The sequence below is a fragment of the Taeniopygia guttata genome, chromosome 3 (assembly GCF_048771995.1).
Source record: "Taeniopygia guttata chromosome 3, bTaeGut7.mat, whole genome shotgun sequence".
NCBI lineage: Eukaryota > Metazoa > Chordata > Aves > Passeriformes > Estrildidae > Taeniopygia > Taeniopygia guttata.
Genome location: NC_133027.1, coordinates 62,077,744 through 62,091,787, shown reverse-complemented (window position 1 = coordinate 62,091,787; position 14,044 = coordinate 62,077,744). Strand labels below are relative to the sequence as shown.

Here is a 14,044-nt window from a genome sequence, read left to right as displayed (position 1 = left end):
ATTTTTGTCGGTTTCGTATGCTCAGCTGATTCCAAAAGGCATTACCTCTTGATGTACCTCACCTTGAATTTTCCTTCACCACAGAGGAACACATCAGAAAAAGATAAACAAGTCAGCTTACCTGGGCAGATTCCCCAACAGAGCAAGGATTTCCTCCATAACTCAGGGAATAGCCAGGCTGAAGGAGGATTGACCAAACCCTACAGTTGCCTGGCTGTTCACTCCAGCTTCCTCCTGCCTCATTTTTGTTGTGGAAACAGCTCCAACCTCCCACATATATTTTGCCCCCATTCTTCAAGACCTGAACAGGGAAAACAAGACCTGCAGCCCCTCAGAGAGAAGTTGACACTCGAGCAGGATTCCTGGTAGAATTTGCAACCCTGTGGGGAACCCAGGCTGGAGCAGGCCGTGCCTGCAGGACCGCAGCACATGGAAGAGTGACCCACAGTGCTGTAGTTAGGGGAGGACTGTTGCCCGTGGGATGGACTCACACTGGAGAAGTTTATGGAGAGCTGTCTCCTGTGGGAGGGATCCCACACTGGAGCAGGGGGAGGACTCTTCTCCCTGAGCAGTGGCACAAACATATGGTGATGAACTGACCAGAATCCCTATTTCCTGTCTCCCTGCACCACTGAGGGGGAGGAGGTGGAGCTGGGAAGGAAAGAGGGGTGGGGGAAAAGGTGGTTTTAAAGTCTTATTTTACTTCTGATTATCCTGCTCTGATTTTGTTAGTAATAAATTCAATTAATATCTCTAATTCATGTCTGATTTGCCTGTGACAGTATTTGGTGAGTGATCTCTCTCTGTCCTTACCTCAGCCCATGAACTCTTTTCTCTCCCATGTCCAGTTGTGGAGGGGTGTGATAGAATAGCTTTGGTGAGTCCTGGCATCCAGCTGGGGTCAAACCACTACACTAAGCAAGGGAAATATATTCACATGTGGGTTGTTTTTATTTTTTTTTTTAAACTTTACATAGTATTTCAAATTATGGCACACAAGATAATAACTGAAGAGATGAAGATTAGTACAGATGGCAAGGGATCAGAACTAGTTAAGTCTAGCACTGGATAGTGCTCCAAAGAAAACAGACTGAGGAGATACAATAAATGGAGTCCCTGAAGAATTAGTCATGATACTGTCCTTTCTAATATTTTTGTTAGGTGACCTTAGAACAAAAATATAAGTGTGCTAATAAAATGTGCTGATCACACAAATCTGAGGATCAACAATACAGTCTAGACTCAAAACAGATATATTATTCAGAAAATAACAGATGACTCCCAGAAACATTTTTAGTGACCACCAAAAAGAACAGGATTAAATATGATAGCACAAAGTCATGAATTGAAGGACTTGAAGATTTTAAACTGAAGGCATCAAGTGAAAAGAGAATAAAAATCTGCATCTGTCAGTCAGTAAGAGAATACATGTAAGGTATTTGATAACATCATGAAAGAAGCTACTACTCCCAGAATTTCAAAGAGAGTTCTGGAATATGAAAAATACTGTGCTGGTCCAGACAGTAGTGATCAATTATATTGAAGAATGGTAAATTAAACTTGAAATGCATACTACTGAAGCCCAGGAGAAATAAACATGTCTATCTGCATGCTACACTATTAAACAGAGCAATTTTGCCTATTTCACTTACAGCATCAGATTAGGCTCCTTATCTATGCACTTCACATAAATTTTAGCATAATGAAACCCTAGTTCAAAGTGAGCCCTTTGAATATGTCTACAATATAAAAAAGATCAATTAATATAACTTTCTCAGCAAAGAGCACATTAGAATATTAGAACAAATAACAGCTGGTGGAAATACTTCCAAGGTCCCTAGGCTTTTCAGACATGTGCCTTAATGCCCAAGATACAAATTTATATTTTTTTTTCAGCTTAAATCTACAGAGACTCATACCATATATATTTTCTTCAAAACCTCTTATTTCCAAGTATGGTCTCATGAGCAGCTTAAGTAAAAGGACAATACAGCAAAGCTTAAGCAGTCCTTTTCTCCCCCCCCCCCCCCACCAAATTCAATGGAGATAACATTTAAATACAAAAATAAAGAGAAAAATCTTGAAAAATGTGAAATAAGAGAAATGCCACCAAAATATTCAAGGTCTTAAGCACAGTTTAACACCGGAGTCCCAAATTAGTGTACTGTCTACTATCACCTTCCATTTCAGAAGATATGACAGAGACTATTGCAAAATCAAATGTTAATTCTTAAAAAAACCCCAAATTAAACCCAGTATAATTACAGCATAATGCCTGCATTATTGTGGGTAGTTCTATAGAGGAATATGACTAAATATTTAAGCGCATTTATTCCACTGGAAAAAAACCCACATTTCAACCTAGACTTAAGAGTAGAAAAATACACCACAAGAATATGATGACTTTTTGCATTTTTAATGGTTTTAGCAAAATATATTAAAATTATAGAAAGCAGCTCCATGTCCAAACAAAATTACTTAAGAAACACCCCTGACTTTCATGAATACCTGATTAGAGATTTCATTGATCCTTTTAATCCTAGTGTTAGGACACAAAAATAAATTCTAGATGTGAAAGGTCTGGTTATCCTTATTAGCACTCAATTTTCTATGTTTGTTCCCCCTTGAGATCCCCCACCTTACAGGAATGCCACTCAGTGTAAGGACTGCAAAATCCCTTTCCTCCCTAAATCTTAAGAAATACTGTTAGGCAAGGAAAGGTCTCTTTCTCTCACAGGGTAGGCATGCTGTAGAATCACAGAACCATTAAGGTTGGAAAAACCTCTAAGATCACTAAGTCCAGCTCTTAACCCAGCACTGCATGGTAATTGTAAGACCATATACCCACGTGTCACATCCACATGCCATTTGAACACTTCCAGAGCTGGTGATTCCACCACTTCCCTGGGCAACACGTTCCAATGCCTAACCAACCTTTTGATGAAAACATTTTTCGTAATATACAACCTAAACCTCTCCTGGCAAAACTGGAGCCCGTTTCTTCTTATCACTCGTTACTTGGGAAAGAGACCAACCCCCAAGCTCACCACAACCTCCTTTCAGGTTGCTGTAGGTCTCCCTGATGAGGTCTCCCCCGAGCCTTCTTTCCTCCAGGCTAAACACCCCCAGCTCCTACAACCACTCCTTGTAAGACTTGTGCTCTAACCCTTCGCCAGCTCTGTTGCCATTCTTTGGAGTCACTCCCGTGGTTCAGTATCTTTCCTGTAGTGAGGGGCCCAGAACTGATCACAGGATTCGAGGCACAGCCTCACCAGTGCTGAGTACAGGGGGACAATCCCTGCCCTGCTCCTGCTGGCCACACCATTGCTGATCCAGGCCAGGATGGCATTTGCCTTCTTGGCTATCTGGGCACAGCTGGCTCATGCTCAGCTGCTGTCACCAGCACCCCCAGGTCCTTTTCTGCCAGGCCCCTTTCCAGCCACTTTCCCCAGCCTGTAGCCCTGCCTGGGGTTGTTGTGACCCAGCAAGGGCAGGACCCAGCACTTGGCCTTATTGAACCTCACATCACTGGCCTCAGCCACTGGTCCAGCCTGTCCAGATCCCTCTGCAGAGCCTTCCCACCCTCCAGCAGATCAACACTCCCACCTACCTTGGTGTCACCTGCAAACAGATTGAAGGTGCCCTGAATCCCCTTGTCCAGACCATTGATAAAGTTGTTAAACAGGCCTGACCCCAGTACTCAGGCCAGAGGAACACCACAAGTGACAGGTCACCAGCTGGATGCAGCACCATTCATTACCTCTCCCTGGGCCTGGCCATCCAGCCAGATTTTTACCCACCAAACAGCACCAGGCCAAACCACGAGCAGCCAGTTCTTTCCAGAATGGAGAAATGGTGTCAAAGGCTTTACTAAGGTCCAGGTAGACTATATTCACAGTCTTCTCTATTTGTTTTTATGACTCACTTTGGTTATGATATTCATGTAACTACAATGTCAATGAAAAAATGCATTACATGAAAGCTTCCCTCAGTGTTTCAAATTTAGAGTGTAGTGGATTGCTTCTCATAGCTACCAAGTCAAACAAAATTTTTTTGTTGGACCTTCACAGTTTCTTCGTTTTAATTGTACATTGAAAAGACAGTCTCAATTTGGTCTAGTTTTTCATACTTGCAGCAAACGACTTTAGAAACCACCTTCTGAAAAACATCCACCCTCAGAATTGTTCCTTCCCACTCTCTACAGCTCCTTCTGGTTCCTGCTGTAACACAGCAGGCTAAACAGGCAGAAATAGCTTTTAAAAACCCTACTGAAAACCAAAAGAGGAAACATTTACTGATTCCAAGACTTCAGGTTCCCTAGTCCTCCTGACAGATTTTGTCAGATGCTTAGCTTTGCCCACTCCTCATCCATCCTCTAGGGCTCTTCTCAAATGCTATTTGCAGCTCCCTCTCCCTAAAAGCCCACCTGACCAACACTAAAAGCTGTCACAGTCCTTCATTACATTGGCCTTGATGTGGTTGTGCTTAACAATATTGAGTTCAAATATTCCTTAAGAAACCAGGCTTCTTTTTTCTTCAGTTTTATACTGATTTTATAACTTTCCTAATATTAAAAGATAAAATTAGTCTTTGTTTAGACCAAAAGTAAAATCAAATATAGGGAACATGCTTCGTTTTACAGCTGAAGAGAAGTTTTTCTTTCATATCTGGTTGATGATACAGAAGGTCATCATTATTCCAGGGTTACTCACTTCTGCTGAATCTCTAGCTTTTGGAATACCTGTATATCTAATGATATGACACACATACAAAACATGTCTTACAACAAAGTTGCCAGTGGAGAAGAATTAAGAGATTAAGAAGAAGTAAAACTACACAGAGTAATTCCACAGAGAAAAGTGGTCCCATTCAGGACAGAGCAAATGAATAGTAGGTGTAGTATTAAGAAAGCTTGGTCTCTGGTTGGATAAACACAGAGCCTTTTGTAAGCCGATTAAGATCTAGTCAATTGCAAGTAAATTTTTTGATCCTTATGCTCCTTCTGATCTTGTTCAATTTCAGAATTAACAGGAAAGAATAGTTACAAACCTAAAATACTCTTCCCCCTTTTTCCTGCCTTTTTTTTTCTTTTGCCCTCTCACCTCACCTCTCTAGCTTTGATACATCAGGAACACAACACACAAAATGGTGAGAGATAATTTGCTTGGTGTGAATACCTCTGTTTACTGACAGTGTATGAGCTATACCAACACTGCAAAAACATGCAACACTATCTCATCTGCAAGTGAGATCTTCACAGCTGCAAGGGCACCCATTGCTCTGCAAACCCTGCCATTTACAGTTGAAGCCATCTTTTGTGTCATAGAAAAATGAACAGCTGTACAGCACTGACAGTCAACTCTTTCAGTCTGTAGTCATCCAGAAATTTTGCTGTTTCTTTCCTGAGAGGCTAGTTATATGGCTAATCAATTATCTGTCAGTTTTGGTGTTGTATGGGTCTTCTTTGGTGTGTTCAAGCACTTTCCTGCATTGGTATTACAAGTCTTAAGACTTCTTCTAGGAACCTTACACTTCTTGTTACTAACACCCTTTTGAGTGCTAAGCAATCAGAAGTGAGAAAATTACTTTTTCAGTCTATATAAAAAATACAATCCCTATTATTCAAAGACCTAGCAGGGGTTGCCCCTTATATTAAAACTTAACTGATAGATACTGTAGTTTTTTGTTTGGTCAGGGAACGTACTGAATTTTACAATTACATATGTGTAAACCAATAAAGCTACTCATTTGGGGGCCAAGGAGGGAAAAACTTTCTGTATGTCTCACTTCCATGCACTGTAAGCAACACTGTAAGGAAAAAGATGCAGAAATCCCCTGTGCAGACTGAAATACAGAAAGATTGAATGTTGTATGGTCTTCTATACAGTATGATGCATGTGATTTGAGGAACAGGTACCCTACAATCACATGCATTTTGTATTATTAGGAAATACAGAGGAAAAAAATCGTAAATCTTACCTGTTATTCACAATGATTTATTTTGATTTACACTCACTAAAAATTATGTAATTAATACGGAGCAACTTCTAAAGCAGACTCATGGTGTGAAGATACACAGACCTACCAGTAACATCTGACGACAAGACCACATTTCAGACTCATCATTTTAATGAAACACAGCTGTGTACCTACACTTAGGGAGAAAACACTGGATACCTAAGCAGCTAAGAAATTTCTGAACTAAAAATATTTCTAAATCTTCAACAGTGAATATCTTTTTAGCAGGACACTTTGAAGCTGAAAGTTCATCTCTCGCTGAAAGCATAGCTGATGGTCCAAAGCATGGTAAGTCTCTGACCCACCACTGCCCAGGCTGCAACAATTTTTTAAAATTAGCTTAAAATATTGGCAAGAGCTCCCCTTACTGGTCTGCTTTCAAACTACCAGCTCTTCGGTCCTGAAAATCTTTTATATGAAACAAAGATGGATAAAATATTACTTATATTCCACATTTCGGGGAAAAAAAAAAAACCCAAAAAACAAACAAACAAAAAACCCAAACAAAAACCCAGGTCTATATCAAATTTATATCATATATCCATCCTATTGTTTCCATTTCTGATTAGCTGCTAGGTCATAAGCCCAAAGATAATGACTTAGTTTAGGAAGAAATTGTTCTTCCATCACTGTGAACTTCAACTTATTTTGAATCCTTGATTTTGTATAGCAAATGTAGGCCTTGCCACAGTCTAAATTACAGAACAAACACACAATTCTAACACACTGAGTAATGCACTCATTTCACAGTAACCCCACAAGCTTCAGCGGGATCTTTTGTGGTATAATCAAGGACTCATCGTCCATAATTTATATGAAATTTGGAGCTGCAAAAAAAATCTATTATGAAAGCGTACTGTTTTCTTCAATGGCCTACTGTCTGATTTTAAGAGCAAAATATACCTCTCAAACTGTGTTGGTTTATATGATTAAGGAATGGTTAAGATACATATGGTGATATAGATATATATATGTACTTATACACATTTATATATGATTTTTAGTGCCCTACTTTTGTAATGTCAGCCTAGGGGCCGACTGACCTTTTATGGTGAAGAAGCCAACTAAGAAAGGTTAAATATAAGTAATTTTTATGACACCATGAAATACAATTATCTTTAATTTACAGTAAACAATCTTGTTTACTTAAGCTCACAGTAAACAATCCTGTTAATGCATAAAATACATGTTCTCTGGATTGTTCTCACACACATGAGGTGGCCCTGCAGAGCTGAGTGAGATAAAACTGTAAAATCTGTTGTTATGGCACATTAGGAAAAAAAACAGGGAATCAAAGGATATGCTTTTGAATACACCCTATAAACCTGGAAAGACTGTAAAACAGGATTTCTTAATGTATAACAGCACTTGGAAGAGGTTTAGTACAGCACATCAGACAGCCATTTAGCTTTCACCACTAAGCGACAAAAACCAAAAATAACCCCAAGTCCCCCAATTATCATTGTAAGTACATGAAACAATTAAACAAAACCACTATTATTCAAATGGATTCAGTTGCCTACCTTTTTTTTGTGAAACACAGGCAGTTTAGCTACAGAATCAAATCCACTCAGTCTAGTTCTCTCAGGTAAAATGGTAGAATTTCCTAAAGCATTCTCTATTTTTTTTCAACAGCAATCTCTATTTACTTTCTAAAGGACACATCCTTTCTCCCTAGTGATTGTTGGTTCCTCCCTTACTGTACTGGACAGTTATTCTTCCTGGGCTACCTGTTGTACCAGAGAGAAGGGAGAGGGACTCAGGCATTGGTCACAAGCGAACCAAGTCATTACAACCCCTATCTATACTGACCAACCAGGGTAGTACTCATTGTGCTGCCAACCCCCCTGCTAAAACAACCCCCTCTCCAGAATTAGCTTATCCCACAATTTATAACACTATCTAAATATGTGACAGCATTTTGACTTACTTGTTTTTACACAACTTTCTTTGAAGGCCATTAATAAACAATCTTAAAAAATCTGATGTTTCAAACAAAAAACCCAAATGTCCAATAGTATAATCTTCAATAAAAATGAAATGTTATTGCTTTATTTCACTAGGAAGCATTTTCAGTTTCCATCCCTCTCTTCCCACATAACATGTTAAGTTATTCAAATTCTCTTACCTTGCTTTAGAGATCTGTCTCATCCTTCTATCAAATACAACTCTTTAGCTTCTGCATGTGTTAACAAAAGAAGAATTTATGAGCATGTTCAAGTTACAATAACTACACAACTGTTTACATCACAAAATGCCAAAAAGTGAACTTGTAATTTTATTTAGATCTAAAGTATAAGTAGCAAGTAATAAATGAAGTTGAAGTAAGTGTCTTTTATATAACTGTCCTATCATGCTCTTCTTCCAGTACCCAAAATACTTTCAACTCAAACTGCAAGCAAAAAGTGAGCAGTGAAAGCCCTTCAAGAGAAAATTTGGTGCTTTTACAAGCAGCAACAAATTTGTCATACAAGCTCTATTTTTGCTGCTCAAGCAGGACCTGAGAGCACTGTAGTTCTTTGATAGCTACTAGCAAAAAAGTGAACATAATAATTATGGATACAAACATTAAATTAACATAAATTAATATTCTAAATTCAGTTAAAGCTGATTTTCTCACCCTATCAACTCCATTATCAAAGCATGGATATATTCTAACAGATCTCCTACAGCTTTTATTCTCAAGTGTTCCAGCCTTTAAAAATGTATATTTAATGCAGTGTTTCATTCCAAGCTGTACTCACCAATATTTCACACCTGAATGAAAATCAGCACAAACGTTTAAAATCTGTAAGTGTAAATGCTGATTATCTCAAAATGTATAGGTATTTTTAATACTAGTATCTACTTTTCTCCCATCTGGGCAAGTATTTTTGTTGTTTTAAAACATGTAAGTTCTAGGATTACATGCACTTAAAAACAATCAAAACCTTTCAGAGGTCCAAGTTCATTCAAATCGCAGAAAGTCTTGCTTGGGTTGTTTGTTTGCTTTTTAAAATCATACACTTACTCAATTTCTAAAAGTTTCCTCATTGGATTTCCTTCACCATACTGCCTGATTCAAGATCCATTTTTTCTCTAGGAACTACAGTGAACTCAGTTCCTTAGACTACATATGATGATACCAACTTACATCTTTATATCTTTTGTTTATTCTTCCAGCACAGAATTGGTTATGCCTTGTTAGGGTACAGGAAGGAACAAAAGTATTGGCAGGTTTAGAAGTCCATTAACTTGTTTGCTCAAAAAACACAAATTGTGAGCAGAGAATATGAGATGCATGCCCAACTGTTTAGTTTATACTGTTTGGTTACTTCTAACCCTCTGTATTACATAAATTTATTGTAAATTTAAGATAAAATACAGGGAAGAAAGCAGCAAAGCTGTACAGTTAACCAGGAGAAAAAAACAAGAACTGCAAGAAGTTTATTATAGACTAAAAAGGAAGGTCACAATAGAAATGGAGCACTAGGCATGCGATATACAGAGAAGCTTTAAATGTGGAATTCCAAACATGACTTTTCAAATGCTGTAATTTGAAAAGAGTGATGGATGATTTACCTTTCAGCAGAATCTGGATGGAAAATAAACTAGGATTCCAAAGAAAGGAAACACACACTTCCAAATAAATTGTACTAGGCTATAATGCCATGTTAAAACTACTGATTATTTCTCCATTAAATGACCCCCCCAACAACCTTCCACAAAATAAATTATGAGGTCAGTGTTTGATCATTCTCTTGAGATCAATCTCAAGAAAGAGATAAAAAACCATAAACCATTTATAAATAAGATTTAAACTTCTAATTTCAGGTAAAGACACATGGCTGGTTCTTAATCTACATGACCAGGGAAGCACCCACTTGTGAAAGAGAGAGATTAAACAATTTAGACCCAAACTCATTGTTCTATACAGTCAGAGAAAAGGGAAGGTACCAGAAATGTCATGAAGTTAAATTTTACAGGGCTATTTGCTCATCCACATGAACCTGAATATACACAATTCTACAGAACTTTCTCTGGACGGCTTTTTGATTAAAAACATCTAGTGAAATTTTCTCCTGAAGATTCCTCCTTCTGAGGAAAAAAACACAAACCAAAAAACAATCTGAACAAAAAACAAGGACAAACCTACCAATTAATCTGCTATCTACTGGACAAGAGAAAACAAGTAGTGGGAGTGTCAGTAAAGAAAACTGTTCCTTATAAAAAGCCTTTCTCTTTACACTTCTTTTTCTCAAAGACAAAATTGTGCATCTATCTGATGTACATGAGTAGGTCTAAAAACTAAGCCAGTGTCTGAGCTAAAGTTACAAATACAGAGTAAAAAAACCCAAACAACCAAACCATGACAATACAAAGCTTTTTTTCTTTACAGCAAAAGGCAATATGGGAAAAAGAACTAAGCTGAAAAAATCCCCCCATAACCAAAAATCCAAACCCAGCTTTCTTGATTGTTAGGCAGAACTTGGGAGTCTGATCACATAACTTATTGTGACTATTGGCTTCAGTGAAAAAATACAAGCAATTATATCTATAGCACTGGTCTCCCATTTCTGTCACCCCTTTAGTTTATAATGGTCTAGGGCAATAGATTTTGTTGTCCCAATCCCTCCTTCCACCCCAAACTCCCACCATCTCTCCCCAAACTCAGAACAACTCGGAAAGCACAGCCTTGGTAAAAGTAAGCAAGTAGTATGGGGCATTTGTAACATGTTTTAACAAAAAACCCCCAACACTCCCAACCTCAAACAACACAACAAAACAGTCAGACCAACTCTCATCCTGCAGTATAAAACCCATCCAGTTAAGAGCAGTATCTGACCATGCCTCCAATTTAGAGATGTTCCATCAAGCACAGATCATACTTAAACTGACATTCTTTACTTTCCATCAGTCACACTATAATCAGATTCAATCACACACAGGAACACAACACATCTACAGAGGACCTCATACAGCATTCCAATACAGAAACACTACTCTATGTTTTGGGTCATATCTTGCAAGATAAAAACCTAAAGGAAAACCAGAGAGCATGCATCAAAAATTCTCAAGGGAACTCCTCAAGTGTATCATTTTAAGTCTTTTAATAAAGATACCACATTCTTTCAAAATGAGAAACAAAATCCAATTCCAGACTATTTTGTCTATGAAAATGATGCATTTTCTATAGTAGCCACTTCTATGTAGGACTTACATGCCACAGTGTTAGCTATTAAAACAGTAACAACCCAAACTATTGAAATTCACTGTTCCAAAACTTGCAGTAATTTCATTTCTCTGGTTTGTCTCACTTCTGAGTAATAGGAAACGAGTTCTGGTCCATTAACTCGCCCACTCTCTCCTGGAGGAAGTTGACCAACTCAGCTAACACAAAGACATGAGTTTCATCCAGGTCTTGTATGATGAACTTCTTTCCCAAAGCATTTGACTCATCCAAGTAGAGCAGAAACTGCTTCATTGCCGGGTCACTGTAGAGACAAACACACATCAGATTCTACCTCACAGTTATAGTCGCAAACAAAAGAAACACCATTCAAAGACATTCCTAAAGGGTTTAGGAAAACTAAAATTAATTTTCATAACTTAAATACACTTTGTGAAACTTTAGTGAAAGTTGATTCTTTCCAAGTAGTTTTGGTTACTATAGAGACAAAAATAAAATGGTAATAAAGTCTAATGAGTAGAACCAGCTGCTTGATTACCACAGAAGCTTCCATTTGCTGCTGCTAAAGCAGATTCAAAAACACCCAAACCAAAACTAAAACTCAAAAACTCCAACCCTTAATAAAGCAAGACTGAACTTAGATTTCTGATTTCAGCAATAGCCTCATAAAAATATGTTTCCTTAAAGCATAGGGATAACCAGAAGATAGAACACAGATCTCACTCAAAGTAGTATAGCACAGACAAAGAGTACTCATATAAGAATTGTATATTTCTCACACTCCAACTGATCATGATATCACCTTCTAAATAAAACGTAAGTTGTTTAGAACAAAACATTTTGGAAGTATGGAACTGCTTTTGTGCAGTTATAGATTGCAAACATATTAGGAGATTAAGTGTACAGCAGCAATCTTACACATCATGTAATGCTATACGACCCCACAAATCTTGAGTGATGCTTCCTTTAACTTTGGAGGTAGCCAGAGGCCTGAGTCTCAGTCCAAACATGAGATTATATGAAAACAGGTACATTGCACCTACACCAAAAAGCTGACATTTATCAACTCCAAGCACATTCCTTTCAAATATGATCTACAAACAGAACCACATGTTAGCCCTGCACCAAATTCAGTCTAGAGCTGATTAAATAAAAACAAAACAGGAATGAAGAAATGAAAGATTACCTTGTCTTCCTCAAGGATCAGTAAAGAAACTGGTTTGTTTGGTTCACAAACAACAACAGCAAGAAACTCTGCTTGCAAGCAATACAAAGAACAAGAGGGAACATCTAATATTTGCAAGGAAAAATTGGCAAGGTAACTGGATCGCTCATACTAGGGTTAAGTTGTACCTGACAAGCATATAGATAACTTACATATACAGCTAAAATTTTAACTTGTAAACCTTTCCAAAAATGTGACAATATTAGAGGACCATTAGACATGGTAGAATATAGCTTTGAAGCATAATTTCTCATAGTAAATGCTAATTTTAAGTATTTTACATCCTTTTCTCTACTTTGCTAAGTTAAAATAATAACCTGGATTTTTACAACAATGTGACTTCTAACTTTTTCACCATCATATTTTTTACCCCATATTCATATGCAGTTTTCTTTTCTTTAAGGAGGTTAGGCATAAGTGGAAAACAATCTCTTGAACAGAAAAATGGGCCTTTGGCATTAAGACTATCCACAATTGCCTTCTTTTTCTTCCCCCTAAGGCCGCACTTTTCTCTGCTTGTTCAGCACCACCCTTCCCCACAATACCTCCTTTTGACTCTTCAGTTACTTAGATTAGTTCCAGGTCTAAAGAAACACAGTCTTTGACACAAGGAGAGGCAGTAAATGCTGCTACTCACCACTCAACCAGAACACCTTTCAGAACATTCACCATCTTCTCTGCTCTCTTATGAACGCTGAAGAGTCAGCAAGAGCAACCCCTGCTTTGGATCACACTGTGAAAAACAGAGTTCACTCTTTAGAATTTTTAGAAATTTCATAAAGGATAAAAGAAAGACAAATTTCCAGAGCATAGAGATAGCCTAAAACCTCTGTTCTCTCTATAGTTACATTGCTGGGGTTACATGCGTAGTCATCAGTTTATACATTATTCAAACATTCTTTTGAGATTTTGACGTTTCTCTTGTTTGGTTTTAACCTCTGACTTGTCTGCAGGACATTCTGTAAATCAGATCCATATATTTTATTTCTTCCTGTAGCTCTATCTTGTTGTTTCACACTTCGTGATAGCAAAGAATAAAGAAATCCTTCCTGGATGCTTATGCTCTGTTTTCTGTCACTGTTATCACTTGGAGAGGCCAGTCCGAAGATGTAAGAAGTAAAATAATTGTTTTACATCATTCTCTGAGTCAGCTACATTGAAGCATTTTAGTCTCTATTTTAACCGTTTGCTAAAGCTTACGATATATTTGACACACTATTCACATTCATGTAAACTATACAGTGCATACAGAAACTGACAGGTCGTATTATACAAAAGCAGTTAAAAGTAAGTATAAATTGTACTTGCGATGCAAAAAGCTAATCTTTAGATGCGAAAGTCAGTATTATATTACCATCTATAACAGCACTGGCGATCACGGGAAATCTGAAAGCACAACACGCCCCACATACCCCCCAACACGCAAATCCAAACAAACAACGCCTCGGTTTAAGACTCTTTACGACAACTCTACTCCCCAGCGGAGTTGCTGGCCCGTCCTGCCCTTGCTCAGAGGGGTTTCCAGGGGCTCCGGTGCGGTCCCTCACCTCGGCCGCACACAGCCCGCGCCCGCTCCCTCACCTCCAGCCCCGTCCCGCGCCGCTTCCCCGCCGGCGGAAGTGCCCCGCCCG

At 38.2% G+C, this 14,044-nt stretch overlaps 1 protein-coding gene across 2 annotated transcripts; it reads right to left on the bottom strand.

Moving 5' to 3' along the window:
• Positions 1-11,091: 11,091 nt before the first annotated feature.
• GTF2H5 (general transcription factor IIH subunit 5) lies at positions 11,092-13,997 on the bottom strand (the record flags this gene model as incomplete). Of its 2 annotated transcripts, NM_001245815.1 has the most annotated exon segments (3): positions 11,097-11,492; positions 13,051-13,146; positions 13,826-13,997. In NM_001245815.1, coding segments are annotated over 2 exon segments (216 nt in total).
• Between the last annotated feature and the right edge of the window lie 47 nt (positions 13,998-14,044).